The sequence below is a fragment of the Girardinichthys multiradiatus genome, chromosome 11 (assembly GCF_021462225.1).
Source record: "Girardinichthys multiradiatus isolate DD_20200921_A chromosome 11, DD_fGirMul_XY1, whole genome shotgun sequence".
Lineage (NCBI taxonomy): Eukaryota > Metazoa > Chordata > Actinopteri > Cyprinodontiformes > Goodeidae > Girardinichthys > Girardinichthys multiradiatus.
In genome coordinates this window covers 33,071,458-33,084,671 of record NC_061804.1, presented here as the reverse complement: position 1 = coordinate 33,084,671, position 13,214 = coordinate 33,071,458, and the positions used below count along the sequence as shown (strand labels likewise).

General features: G+C 38.8%; 2 protein-coding genes across 5 annotated transcripts; one reads left to right on the top strand and one right to left on the bottom strand.

Annotated features, from left to right (window-relative positions):
- The first annotated feature begins 751 nt into the window (after window positions 1-751).
- Window positions 752-5,934, top strand: dnajb13 (DnaJ heat shock protein family (Hsp40) member B13). 4 transcript variants are annotated; one of them, XM_047379755.1, is made up of 9 exons: window positions 752-872; window positions 1,037-1,140; window positions 2,082-2,225; window positions 3,140-3,301; window positions 3,390-3,538; window positions 4,649-4,762; window positions 5,033-5,146; window positions 5,343-5,419; window positions 5,614-5,934. In XM_047379755.1, the coding sequence occupies exons 1-9, from the start codon at window positions 817-819 to the stop codon at window positions 5,771-5,773; spliced, it is 1,080 nt and encodes a 359-aa protein (XP_047235711.1). In that variant the 5' UTR covers window positions 752-816; the 3' UTR covers window positions 5,774-5,934. The 4 variants fall into 4 exon arrangements, with proteins under 4 accessions (XP_047235711.1, XP_047235710.1, XP_047235713.1 ...); XM_047379754.1 differs by having other exon boundaries at window positions 756-959; XM_047379757.1 differs by lacking the exon at window positions 2,082-2,225 and having other exon boundaries at window positions 757-872.
- Window positions 5,891-12,964, bottom strand: LOC124876844. Its single transcript, XM_047379863.1, has 14 exons — window positions 12,679-12,964; window positions 12,436-12,567; window positions 12,218-12,351; window positions 11,920-12,127; window positions 11,640-11,837; window positions 11,461-11,562; window positions 11,204-11,384; window positions 10,666-10,772; window positions 7,494-7,687; window positions 7,165-7,381; window positions 6,885-7,082; window positions 6,702-6,803; window positions 6,435-6,615; window positions 5,891-6,005 (listed from the first exon to the last, which is right to left on the bottom strand). The coding sequence occupies exons 3-14, from the start codon at window positions 12,341-12,343 to the stop codon at window positions 5,891-5,893; spliced, it is 1,929 nt and encodes a 642-aa protein (XP_047235819.1). The 5' UTR covers window positions 12,344-12,351; window positions 12,436-12,567; window positions 12,679-12,964.
- Window positions 12,965-13,214: the final 250 nt, after the last annotated feature.

The window sequence follows — 13,214 nt, the reverse complement described above, 5'->3', positions numbered from 1 at the left end:
GAAATATTTCAGTTAGTGTGCAATGAATCTAAAATATATGAATGTTAAATTTTCATCATGACATTATGGAAAATAATGAACTTTATCACAATATGCTAATATTTTGAGGACCTGTACTGGATGAGCATTTTGAGGTACTTTGATCCGTTATTTCTCCAAAACTGTACAGTAAAATTTTTAAATATTAATTTTTTTACATAAAACAAGTATGTGAAAGTTATAAAAAAGTAATTAATATAAATGTTCTGTAGGTTATTTTTCTGTTTTCTTCTTATTTCTCAACCGTTGCCAGAGATCTAGTGTCGGCTGGCGTTACTGCGTATTTCTGACTGTCGGCTCACTTCACCGCAGTTAATATTGTTCTGATTCACTTAATGTCACAGATTTGTATCTTGTAATATATAGCTATGGGATATATATTCTTTACAATGATCATTTTTATTGTTTAGTTTTATTTCTGAAAAGGTACTCAAGACCCCACACTTTATGAATCATGAACCCTTGCTATGAAGTACATATTGGACAATATTGTCTGTTATGTATGTAATTATTGTATGAATTGTAACACACAAATTTTGTAAAGGTCTCAACCCATTATTATTATTATTTTATTATTAATATTGTTATTATAGGCCTCGAATCATAAAAAAGTGTGCCTTGACAATTTGAAAGTCATTTTTGCGGACGGGTATTCGCAGGTTTAGCTGTTATTCAGGCTCGCGATAATTTCTTCAAACCACGCGAGAGCTTCCAAGGCGTTCCTCACCATGGCAACTAATTTAAACACCCACGAGGTTGTTTCAGCTGTTTAACTACATGTCGTCCGCTCGAGCTGACGTACTGAGTTTTGTTTGGAGTTTTCCCAGAAAGCTGTAAGTATTTAACTCCAGCATGAGCTGTGATTACTACGAGACGCTTGAAATAAACAGAAGCGCAACAGATTCAGATATCAAAAAGGCGTAAGTTTCACTCTCTTTTTTTTATCGGCCTCTTCCTGCGTTTCCACGTTACACTTTTTTTCCTCATATCTGCGTAGATATCGACGTCTTGCTCTGAAGTTTCACCCGAGCAGAAACGGAGAAGCTGGAAGTAGCGAGATATTCGTCCAGCTGGGTGAAGCCTATGATGTTCTCAGCGACCGTGAGTTGGTTCAGCTGATTGCTACAGCTTTTAATACTATCCATACAGTACCTTATAAAACTATTTATATCCATGCCTCTTGTTTTACGTACATATTTGTGGAGCGTGGGGAAAAGATGCATAGTCTCCTATTTATTTTGAAAATAAATAATGGGACACGTGTGCGATACAATTTAACCTCCTTTTACGCTGATACCCCTAAATAAAATTCAGGGCAAACAATTACCTCCAGAAGTCTCCAAGTAGTAAATACAGTCTGCATGTGTGTAATATAATCTCAGCAACACTGCAAACATGTGGAAGGTGCTTTGGGTAGATTTAATTAATTTCAGTTTATTTATATATTGCCATTTCACAACTAATGTGGTCTCACCCAATTCATATATACTGTAGAAATACAGTCAGTTCAGTCCAATCATAGACAGATTCATAGTCAAATACATTCCAATTTAATCCTACCAATCAAACAATGAAGTCAAATTCAGTTTATTATTCAAATTGGCATAAAGTTTTCTGTCTTAAAAATCCAGCCAGTTAAACCAATGACTTTGCAGCGATCCCTCCTCCAAAATGAGCATGTAACAGTGGTGGACAGTTTATCACATTGAGCTACTAACCTTCCAGCAATCCTACATAACGAGCATGCAGTTAGCGACAGTGGAGAGGTGAGCTCCTTTAGCAGGAAGAAACCTCCAGCAGAACCTGGCTCAGTGTGAGCGGCCATCTGCCACGATCGACTGGGGGCACAAAAAGAAGACACACAGAAGCACTGATCCTGGAGTACTTTCTTTTCTATGTTAAAGAAAAATCAAAGAGTGGATGGCAGCTCTTGCTGCTTTAGTGGTTTCATCTGGGAGAGAAACACAGCTAATCATATAAGTCCTGAGGTTATGGTAAAATCACACAGTTACTGATTGAGCTATTGCTGTGTTCTCTTTCAGTATATGATACAGCAAACACTCAGCCGATGGCCCCCTCCAGGACAATGTCAAGGCTAAACAGAATTGCCAGGTGGAACAAAAAGCACAGAAAGAACTTAAAGCTAGTAAAATTTGCTGTTCATAGATGCTCTTCATCCATTCTAGGTACATTTAATCTATTTCTTAAAAAATAGAAAGTTTACCCTCTAGATGTGCAAAGCTGATACAGACAAACCCCAAAAGAACTGCACCTGTATTTGTAGCTAAGGCTGGCTGTAGAGTATCTCTTCAAGGTGATGAATACAAATATATGCCACACTTTTCAAATGTTAATTTGTAAATATAAAAAAAAAACTTTATCACCTCCACTTCGCTATCACTTTGTGTTGGTCTGTCACAGAAACTCCCCCAAAATTACATTAAAGTTTGTAGTTGGTAAATAACAAAATGTGAAAAATTGTTCAAAGTCAATTATATTTATGTAGCACATTTTCAACAACTCATGCTGAACGAAGTGCTTTACAAACTTAAATGCAACTAAAATAAATAAAATGCATGACAATGTATGCATCATCTTACAAAACACTGCACTGTACATGCCAAATGAAAAATTTAGCAATATGAACATATTTTGTGGTTTGTGTTTTCTTAAATAATGCAAGAACATTTTAATGTCAGTCAGTCCTTTTCTACCGCTTCTTCCATAGCGGGTCGCGGGGAAGCTGGTGCCTATCTCCAGCAGTCTATGGGCGGGAGGCGGGGCACACCCTGGACAGGTCGCCACACAAACAACCACACACACACTCATTCACACACCTAAGGGCAATTTAGAGAGACCAATTAACCTAACAGGCATGACTTTGGACTGTGGGAGGAAGCCGGAGTACCTGGTGAGAACCCACGCATGCGCGGGGAGAACATGCAAACTCCATGTAGAAAGAACCCAGGACCTACTTGCTGCAACAGTGCTACCCACTGTGTCACCGTGCAGCCCACATTTTAATGTGTTAATCAAAATCTGCTTACTGCTATTTTATTAGTATGAGTCATTTTTAGAGTTTGTATCTACTCCTTTTCAGCTAGAAAAAAGGCAACCTATGATAAATTTGGTGAGGAGGGACTCAAAGGTGGTATCCCTGCGGAAATTGCCAGTGGGGGAGCTTGGTCATCCAAATACATCTACCATGGCAATTCTGACAAAACTTTCAGACAGTTCTTTGGATGTGACAACCCATTTGCAGGTGAGAAAAGTGCATTCAAAGACCATATTGTGCCTGTTTTTTTTTTTTTTAAACCAGCTCCATTTATCATGCATTGTCTTTTCCCTAGACTTTCTTACAATTGAATCACCGCTTGAGTTCAGCTGCCTACAGCCAGGAGTGAAAAGGACACAAGATTCTCCAATCGAGAGAGATCTTCATTTGTCCTTGGATGATCTCTTCCATGGATGCATAAAAAAGATTAAGATATCTCGCAGGGTAGAAGCAGCTAACATATTGCAGAGCGTTCTTTTCTCCTCTGCCCAGTGCTTTTCTGGGGTTGAATCGTTCATACGTCCATTAGACTGAGTGCATTTGAGTGCTGTGATTCTTAGAGTAGTACAGGACAAAACAAAACATGTAAACCTAACAATATCTCAAAACACGAAAAAACGAAGTTTTTACACATTCATCTTCAGCATGACTGTCACATTGAGTTTTGGCTTTTAGTGATTTATTTTAAACAGTTCTGTTTTCAGGTTGGTGCAGTCATACCACAAACAGCTTCAGTGAATTAAAAAAACATTTTGGTAAAGAAATTAAAATTTATTGTGGAGTTTCCCTAATCCGCACAAGGTTTGAAACATTGTCCTTAGATTTTTAAAAAGGACCTGCCCAGAAAATGTTAGCCTCTAGCATCCACTCTCAAACCAGTTTAAATGTCGGGCTGTTGGAACACCACCTTATGTACATGTTTTAAACATCCAGTTGTTGATTTTTGGAATTCCTCCTCCTTCATTATTCCATTACCTCTGTGCAATGTGCCAGAACTGTTTGTAGCAAAACAGGACCCTCAGCATGATGCTGCCACCACCATTCTTGACAGTTGGTACTTTCTTGGGTTTGAAAGCCTATCTATGACTGGAAATCATTTTTGTTATTGTCACCCAAAAGCTCAATCTTTTTTCCCTGTCACCTTGAAATATTTCTCTGGACCAAGCTTCAAGATCCTTTAAGCTCGACTGAAAATGACGTTTGCACTTTCAGTCGAGCTTGAAGATGCTGATTTTGTAGCAGGGGTTTCTTAATTGGTGGGCTGTGATGCCAATCTACAATTTTCCAGTTTATAATGGGCTTGAGCCATGGTGGTTCCTGGGTTGTTCCTAAAGATCCTGACCCATTTCTTTTACTCTAAATGGTGACAGTTAGGGTCAGATGTTTAAATCACACGTACAACACACGAAATGTTCCAACATGACAATGATCCCAAATACAAATCAAAATGAGTTTGTTTCGTCAAACACAGCAATACAATATTTCAGTTAATGCAACAAAGCAGTAAACAAAACACACGCTTCAGGCTTTTCTACTCTGTGTCATGTGTTGCAGGTTATGAATGAGGACGGACCCACTTCTAGTATCAAGGACAAGATTCTGACTATAGAAGTAAAGCCTGGATGGAAGGAAGGCACCAGAATCATTTTCTCTAAAGAGGGAGATCAGGTATACTCTTTGTTGTTAAACTGTATACAGCATGCAGTAATGCCCTCTATTCAAATGTTTTAAAAAATTGGTGCATTTTACAGAATTTTTTAGTATATATGTGTTAGCCACTGAATAAGTGTACTTTATTAAAAATTGTTTTTATGATTTTACCTAGACAGATTGAAATTTTTTACCACATATGAATTAGTGGGATTTGAGGAAATTCAAACCTGTTCAGCTATCATTGTTTTAAACCAAATTAGCCATCCTCTTGTGTTTTACCTCCAGGGACCAAACTCCATCCCTGCAGATATTGTGTTTCTGGTGCGGGAGAAGCCTCATCATCTGTTCATAAGACAACACAATGACCTCATCTACAAGGCCAAGATCTCTCTGGAGATGGTGGGTCATGTCTGTGTGTTTTTTTTCTCAGTCATGTGTGGTTAAATGTTGAAAAAGAAAACAAACCTATGGAAAATGTTGATTTCTGTCTCTGTCTGTCTGTCTGTCAAATCTGAACAAAATCTGTAGGAACCCTGTAACAAACAGAAGAAGCTATAAAAGCTTCTTCTGACAAAATTCATTTCTGTCCCAACAGGCACTGACTGGCTTCTCTTTGGATGTCCAGACACTAGATGGCAGGCTACTCACCATTCCTGTCAATGACATTGTGGAGTAAGTGCTTTCCAGTGTAGAGGCTTACCGAATATCATTCATTTACACTACTGAATTTGGCAACAACAGTCCGTTAGAGATCTAAGATCAACAACAAGCACACACAATGTCAAAAATACACTCATTTTATGTCAACTGTATGTTTTAATTCATGGCACCGTTTTCCTCTTCCTAAATTTCTCATCATGAACCAGCCCTTCGTACAAGAAAATGCTGAATGGAGAGGGAATGCCGCTGCCACAGGATCCTTCCCAGAGAGGAGACCTCATCATTGCCTTTGACATCGAATTTCCAGAGAAGCTCTGCGCTGAAAGCAAGAATCTGATAAAACAAGCTCTAAGTTTCAAATATTGACAGCAGGTTCATTATATGTGTTGGATTTCATTAAGTAAGAGCTGACATATACAGTGAATGATAGGTAAATGTAAGGCAGCTTTGCTGAAATAGCAGCCCTCAGGTTCACTTCAGTGATTATAATAAAGTTGTGCAGCTGTGATTTGCTGCCATCAAAGCTCGCTTCAGCTGCTCATATGTGACAAACATCACCACGTTCCAGGAGCCCAGCCGTAAGAACGATGGCATGAAGCTAAATCAGGAGAAAAGAGAAAAACATTGTGCATTATAATGATTTTATTACAGCCTCTTTTCCATCGAGCAACACTGAGTGCCAGAGATGCCACAATACAGTAAATCAGTGAGGTGAATAACATTTATGTTGTGATTTAAATAAGTCGAAATAAAAACTATATCTGTTAAAAGCATATATGTGATTGGTCTAAAGGCGACAGACTGTGTAATTTCATTCAGATTTATTTGATATGTTTATTTGATGAAAAGTATATTATTTAATACAGCAATATACAGGAATTATAAAAAAAAAATGAATAAATAATTAAATTAATTGAAACCATATTAACATTTGTGTAATTCCAGTTTTAGGTATTGGTTTAGACATTTAATTATGTAATTATTATGTAATTATCTCATTCTATAATAATCTACAGTCCTTCCTCACCCTTTATAAAAGGCATGCGGGCCTTCATTGGTCATCATGGCAGCAGCACAATTGAGGACGCAGCTGTACCGGCCAAGAGCAGAGTTCATGTATCTCGTTTTGACCACATCGACTGGGGAAGCGATCACAGTGGTGCATAAGCCAGCACCAAAGGCTGATACAAAGTGGCAAGGCAGGTTGTCTGTGGAGTACAGGAAGTTACAGTTCCAGCTCATAAATATCTCCAGGCACCTCTGTTTTCATGTTTGATCAAAGCCACTACTTTACCAGACATGGCAGTGAAGGTGAGGAGGAAATCCTTAATGAAGTCATATGTCACCAGTTCTGTGCAGTTAACGATAGCATTGCGTGCAATGTTTGGACCTGTGCCTGCGTGGACACACACACATATATTTGTTATAAAAAATTAAATGGGAGCCCTTAGGATGGTATCAATTACGTTTAAGTTACCTTTCCAGAGACCACGGATGCCTTCCTCCTTAGCAATGGTCTTGTAAGCATTAATGGTGCCACAGTAGCGTCTTGCATGCTGATTAGACCTGGCCTGTGCCTGAAAACGGACTTTCACCACATCTGTGGGCTGGGCCAAGGCCACAGCCATGCCACCTGTGGTACATCCCGCAAGCAGCCGACTGCCAATGCCCGCATCTGAATCGGAAAAAAATTTGACTTCAACTTTGACTTGTACAGGTGTTCTTAAGGTAAAATGTTTTAAATAACAGGTACTTACGATCAGATCCTTTAGTGTAGAACTGTTTAACAGAGTCATAGAGACCAATACGGACAGAGGCAAAGCTCATCTGTCTCTGGAGTCCTGCCACCAGCCCACTGTAAAGACTCAGAGGCCCTTCTGTGCGCACCATGGTGATGATGGTACCAAACACACCCCGATACTTTACTGCAGGAGATTTTCCCATTGCTTCAGAGATGCTGGCTTCTCCTTGGACCTGTGCAGAGAATAAAATAAATCACACTGACAAGCAGATAAGGAACAAAATAACACGTTAGGTTAGACCAAGGCTTTTGAGCATAAAGATGTTGAGCTGAACTTTAATATACCTGCAGCCGTACTTTGGCTGTGTCCAAGGGAAAGGTGAGCAGGTCAGCAATGCAGGCTGCAGTTCCTGCACCCACAAACTTTACAGCTGCTGTTGGAGGCACATCCGCAGGTCGGAATCCAACCATTTTCCCCAATTTCTTTTGATTAAAACTAAGATCCAAGAGCAGCTTTTTGATATGGACTGAACAATGATCTCATCCAAAAATCTGAAATAAAACAGACTTTTTAATGATTTATGTAAAGCTGTAAATCTGATCCACACTGCCAAGCAGAATAACATTTTATGTACCCTGCTTGATCTTTAATTATCTAGTAATCAATGATGCATCTTTCTGACACAAATCATAAGTTAATGTGTAAACTTTTGAACATATGTAACCTCCTTAAATAAAAGCTTAAATCATGCCCTGACATGGGCTTCAAATACATGTTAAATTTGTCTATTCATGTATGAAATGAGATGGATAAATTCCTACCTTTTCTGAAACAATCAGTGAGACAGAAACACAGGAGATCAGGATTCTCTGAAGGTGTCCCTTTGGCTGAACTTTGTTCCTCCTATAAACTGGTTTCTTTGTTTTTCCATAGAAGATCTTGCAGAAATTATGACAATTAAAATCATACACCAAATCCTGACAAAGGGAGCATAGATCAGTGAGCAGTGCAACATTTAAACAAAAGATACCAAAAAAACCCCAATTATTTTAAACAAAAGTGTGGTTTTGATTTTATATGTGATCTGTTAAGATTAAAATGTGTCTTTAGGTGACACTGTCCAGATGGATCGCTGCATCTCAAGCAATGAATGGGGAAAAGTGCGGTAGTGTGGGGAGAAGAAGAGAGAGGGTCTCTTTAAATACTGCTGGGATGCTGTTACATAATGGTGCAGCATGAGTTTCTGTGGCATCTCATAGGAACAATGTTTGCTGATCAATCAGGTAGGACAGGGTGATCAGTGCTGTCTGCATCTGTTTGTACAATAGGAATGTAGAATTTAAAGCAGGCTTCTCTCCTTCTCTTCATTTCATTTTTACATCAAGTCTTAACATTTTTAGGAACACTCAAACACAGCTTTTCATTTTATTTTAAAATAAAATGAGAAAAAACTGTATTTTTCTATTTTTTTCATAATTTGTTTAAGTCAGCCATTTGGTTATGGGAGTGTTGTGTATTATTAGGTAAACGCTGAGTCATACTGAACATACAAGAACACAGACTGCAGCAGATTGGAGCCATATGTTTAGACTGGCAATCATCTAACTGCCGGTTCCAGTTGAAACCTGTTCCAAGTCTTTTTCATTCTGCTTTGTCCAATGATTAACTACCAGTCTGTTATTAATCATAATTATTCTACAATCGTTATATATATCTTTGGAAAGTTCCATATTTTGCCACTTTACAACCACAATCTTCAATGGTCTTTACTAGGATTTTATGTAGCAGATAATCAAAAACTAGTGCATACTGTAAAGTATAAGGAAAATGATTTATGGTTTGAAATTCTTCAACAAATAAAAATAATATCAAAGTGTTGTGTGCATATGTATTTGCCCACAAAGTTTCAACACTTTGTAAAAACAAATTTCATTGAAACTACAACTGCCTGTTTGTGGTATGTCTCTTCTAGTTTTGAGCATTAGGGGCAAAAAGTTTTGACCAGTCGTTTTTGTCAAATAGTCAAATCTCTGTGAGATTGGATGGAGAGTCTGTGAACTGCAATCCATTGCAGTTCTGGCTATATGTATCCATAAAGATTGATGTGCTGCAAGAAGGGGAACCTTTGCCCCAGTTTTAAGTCTTTTGCAGCTTCTTACAGGTTTTGTTCCAGCATTCCCCATCCACATTCCCATCAGCTTTAATGAGCTGTGCTGTCCCTACAGAACGCATGTCACAGGTTTTTTCCTTTTCTTCACAATTACACTACCTGTTTTTTCGCCAAGAAGGTAAATAAATTACATTGAGATAATTTGTTGCCATAAAACATGTAATAATGTTCAAGGGGTATTAATGTGAATCTACTGTTGTGATCTACTGTTTTAACAGTTCAGTCTCCTTTGCTGTTCTCCAGACAGGCTCCTGCGCCATTCGCTGCCATTTGACAAATATAGAAAAAGCAGACATGTGATATTTGAGGATTGTAAAGCGCAGTGTTATTACCCGATGCTCGGGTACACGTTGTCCTATATGTGTCACTGTATGATGGCGCTGTCCCTTTATGTATCTGGCTCAACCAGCTGTGGAAATAGATCATGGAGCAAGTGTTTCTTCAAAGTAACTAAAACCACACAAGTTCTTGACCAGATTTAATGCTTTTTTTATGCACAGTCATCTTTTTTTTTTTCTGGAGGCTGGAAACTGTTGAATCATTAGCAACAATGGAAACTTTAGATTTTTCATGCACCACTTGGTCTGATAGTTACTATTAACAGTAGATGCACAGAGAGTTTATCATAAAGCCTTTTATTTAGCGATGGAATCCTTCTCTATTTTAACCACAAAGTACACAACTAACAAAGCTGAAATAAAGTTCTGCTACAGACATAATTGCATGTTTTACTTGACATTTTTTAGTTTGATTTTGCACAATAACTTCCTGACCCATTGACCAGCAATAAATCCTACAACTAAACAATATGAAGCAGTCACTTAACATTCAACAAACCACTCCTACAACCAAAGCAAAGATAAACAGTGTAAACATTTTGGCAATACTGATAAAGGAGGTAACATACAGGCGAAATGGTCATTGTTCTTGTGGAGAAATTTTACTGAATATCAATCATCCTTATGCAACAAAGCTATTGATGTAATTGCAAAGTTCATCCTTGTAAACATAGAAATCTAATATCAATGTGGAGCAAAATTCAGCTATATTGATATGTAAGCACTGATCAGATCAATCCACAAAATGAACCCATGTACTGTGATCCGGGTATCCTCCCATTTTGCAGGAATGTTCCTGATTCTTCACGCACCAAATCTTACTGGTGGGTCATGAAGTATGGCCTTTGGCCTCAGGCCTGATCACCATGTAACTCCTCAATTGGGCCTCCTCCCACACCTCTTCACTTTCAGCCTTACAGTTTTTCCTGTTGCATCACGCTGCATGTCAGACCTTTTGCATGTCTGCATTCTTGCCATGAAAGTGCCTGATAAGCTGCAATCAAAATGGTGACTCCCAGTACCGTTGTGCTTGGGTCATACCCCTTTTAATTTGTTCATATGTCACAAACATAACAATGTTCCAAGATCCCAGTCGCAGGAAAGAAGGCATGAATCTGGAAAATGCGAAGAAGGGGAAATTAAGCAAGCGAAACCGCAGAAAAGACTTGTGTCATTTTTGCACTCCAAAAACTGCGGGGTTCTGTCTTTAACCCAAAGCCTTGGTTTGAGCTGTTGGAACAGAACAAGTTCAAATTTTCACAACTTTTTGAACAAACTGGGTGTGAAAAGTTCACACTCTCCTGAGTTAGAGGAGAGAACAACTTGGTTCACTTATATTAAATCAGTCTTTTTATTGCTCAGTAGTTTGTGCAAGGTAGTGCTGACTAGCTGTTAGTGCTTCAAATTGTCTGAGAAGGATTTAACTTTCATCAACAATACAAGCAGATCACATTTATTTGACAATGACAGCAAATTACTCTTGATCAGGTTGTTTTTAACCCAGCAGTTCTTAGAATGTAGCTTTAATTTTCATTTTAGTTTTTACCCTTTATAGAAAGCTGCAGGTCCTTCATTTCTCAACATCGTCAGAGCGCAGTTGATGGCGCTGGTGTACTGACCATTTCCTGAGTTCATAAACCGTGTTTTAACCACATCCACAGGAGACGCTACTACAGTTGTGCAAAAGCCAGCACCAAAGGCAGCTGTGAAGTGGCATGGCATGTTGTCTTTGGGAGAACAGAAAGAGAGTTATTTCCTGAGACAGGGATTTATGCTTTAGGGTTTTTTGATTCTTCAGCTCACCTGTCATTAGGTCATACTTCAGAATGAGTTCTTTGATCATGTCATAGGTGACCAGTTCTGCACAGTTTACAATAGCATTCCGGGTGATGTTTGGCATGCAGCCTGAAAGAAAGAATATTGTTCAAAATCTCTGATGTTTTTCTTGAGTTGACATAACATCTTTAGTGAAAATGCAATACCTTTCCAGAGCCCCCGAACTCCCTCGTTTCTGGCAATCGTCTTATAAGCATCCAGGGTACTGTTGTATCTCCTCTCGCTATCAGCCAACCGCACCTGGGCTTGGAAACGCACCTTCACTACATCTGTTGGTTGTGCAAAAGCCACAGCCATGGCTCCTGTGGTGCAGCCTGCCATGAGTTGGGTAACAATCCCAGCACCTAAACAGCATGGATGTTAGGATCTACTAATAGGATGCAATCTACATTTTTCATTCATTTTTGACAAATACATAAAACTCACTCTCAGTGCCTCGAGTGTAGAATTGCTTCATGGAGTCATAAAGGCCGATTCGAACAGACGCAAAACTCATCTGCCTCTGGAGACCTGCTACCAGCCCATTGTATAGACTCCTGGCTCCTTCTGTGCGCACCATGGTGTTGATTGTGCCGAACACACCCCGGTACTTCACTGCACTGGATCCTTTAACTTTCTGAGACTCGCCCTGGATCTGGGTACATGATGGCATTCATGAATATTTAGCAGCACTTTTAATTAAAAAAGCAACTTCTAGAATAATGACATATCAAGACTATCCAACCTGCAGCCTGACTTTAGCCGTATCCAGTGGAAAGGTGATGAGGTCAGCAATGCAAGCTGCCGTGCCTGCTCCGAAGAACTTAATACTGGCGGAGGGCACCACATCGGTCGGTTTCACTACAACCATTTTTATTTCTGGGATTGGTAAACAAATGGACACATTTGCTCTTAATATTGTGTTCCTTCAATTAAACCTTTATGTTAACAGGTTGTGCATACCTTAAGAAAATGATGCAGATAGGTTTCAAGTTTTCTCTAGAATAAGACAGGTCTTTGGGAGGGTTTCTGTCACTGAATAGCCTTTGGCCATAAACTTTTTCAGAAGGAAGCCAGCCAGCATACCAATGCTCACTAAAAAAAGTGAAGCAATTTTCAAATTCAGAATCACACCAATATGTCACTTCAAGCTAATTTAACATTCAGTTAAACTAATTAAAACTTAAAGATAAAGACGACATTTACCTTAATAGTTTTCCAAGAAGGTTTTAATCCAGTTAAAAGGAAAACAATATAAGTTCCTCAGAGTCGATAGTCCATTTAGTTTCCTTACTTCATTCTAGGTGCTTGCTGTTTCTCTGAGGATGGAGATGGTCCCTGAATTTATAGGCACCTTTCACACATGACCTATGAGCACTCCAAGTTGTACACACCTGCTTTGTGACTGTCATGTGTACCAGTGTGTGACACAGCAGGATATCTGAGCACTTGATGATCTGATTCCACACGTGTCTTTATAGAGGACTGGCACTGATGAGCACTTACAAAACAATTAGACCATTTTCATGTGATTTATAATTTATTAAAGTTTTAATAATATAATGTTTGTATATAATTGAAACTATATCTCCAGGGCTGGGTGTTTATTGTAAATTCTCACTTCAATTGTAAACATGACAGCTCGTATTACTTGACAGACGTCACAGAGTGTACCCTGTTTTTTTATTGGTTAATTTGCACAGCCTATCAAGCTGAGAGGCGTGTTGTCTAAATGTTTTAAT

What these genes read in the sequence shown, in the direction of transcription:
- dnajb13 (XM_047379754.1), top strand. Translation starts at nt 892, where the DNA reads ATGAGCTGTGATTACTACGAGACGCTTGAAATAAACAGAAGCGCAACA. An exon ending in GATTCAGATATCAAAAAGGC is followed by an intron (nt 960 to 1,036) that starts GTAAGTTTCACT and finishes ATATCTGCGTAG; the next exon opens with ATATCGACGTCTTGCTCTGA. An exon ending in CCTGTCAATGACATTGTGGA is followed by an intron (nt 5,420 to 5,613) that starts GTAAGTGCTTTC and finishes ATCATGAACCAG; the next exon opens with CCCTTCGTACAAGAAAATGC.
- LOC124876844 (XM_047379863.1), bottom strand. Translation starts at nt 12,343, where the DNA reads ATGGTTGTAGTGAAACCGACCGATGTGGTGCCCTCCGCCAGTATTAAG. An exon ending in ACAACGGTACTGGGAGTCAC is followed by an intron (nt 7,688 to 10,665) that starts CATTTTGATTGC and finishes TTTTTGGATGAG; the next exon opens with ATCATTGTTCAGTCCATATC. An exon ending in CCGCATGCCTTTTATAAAGG is followed by an intron (nt 6,006 to 6,434) that starts GTGAGGAAGGAC and finishes CTCCTGATTTAG; the next exon opens with CTTCATGCCATCGTTCTTAC.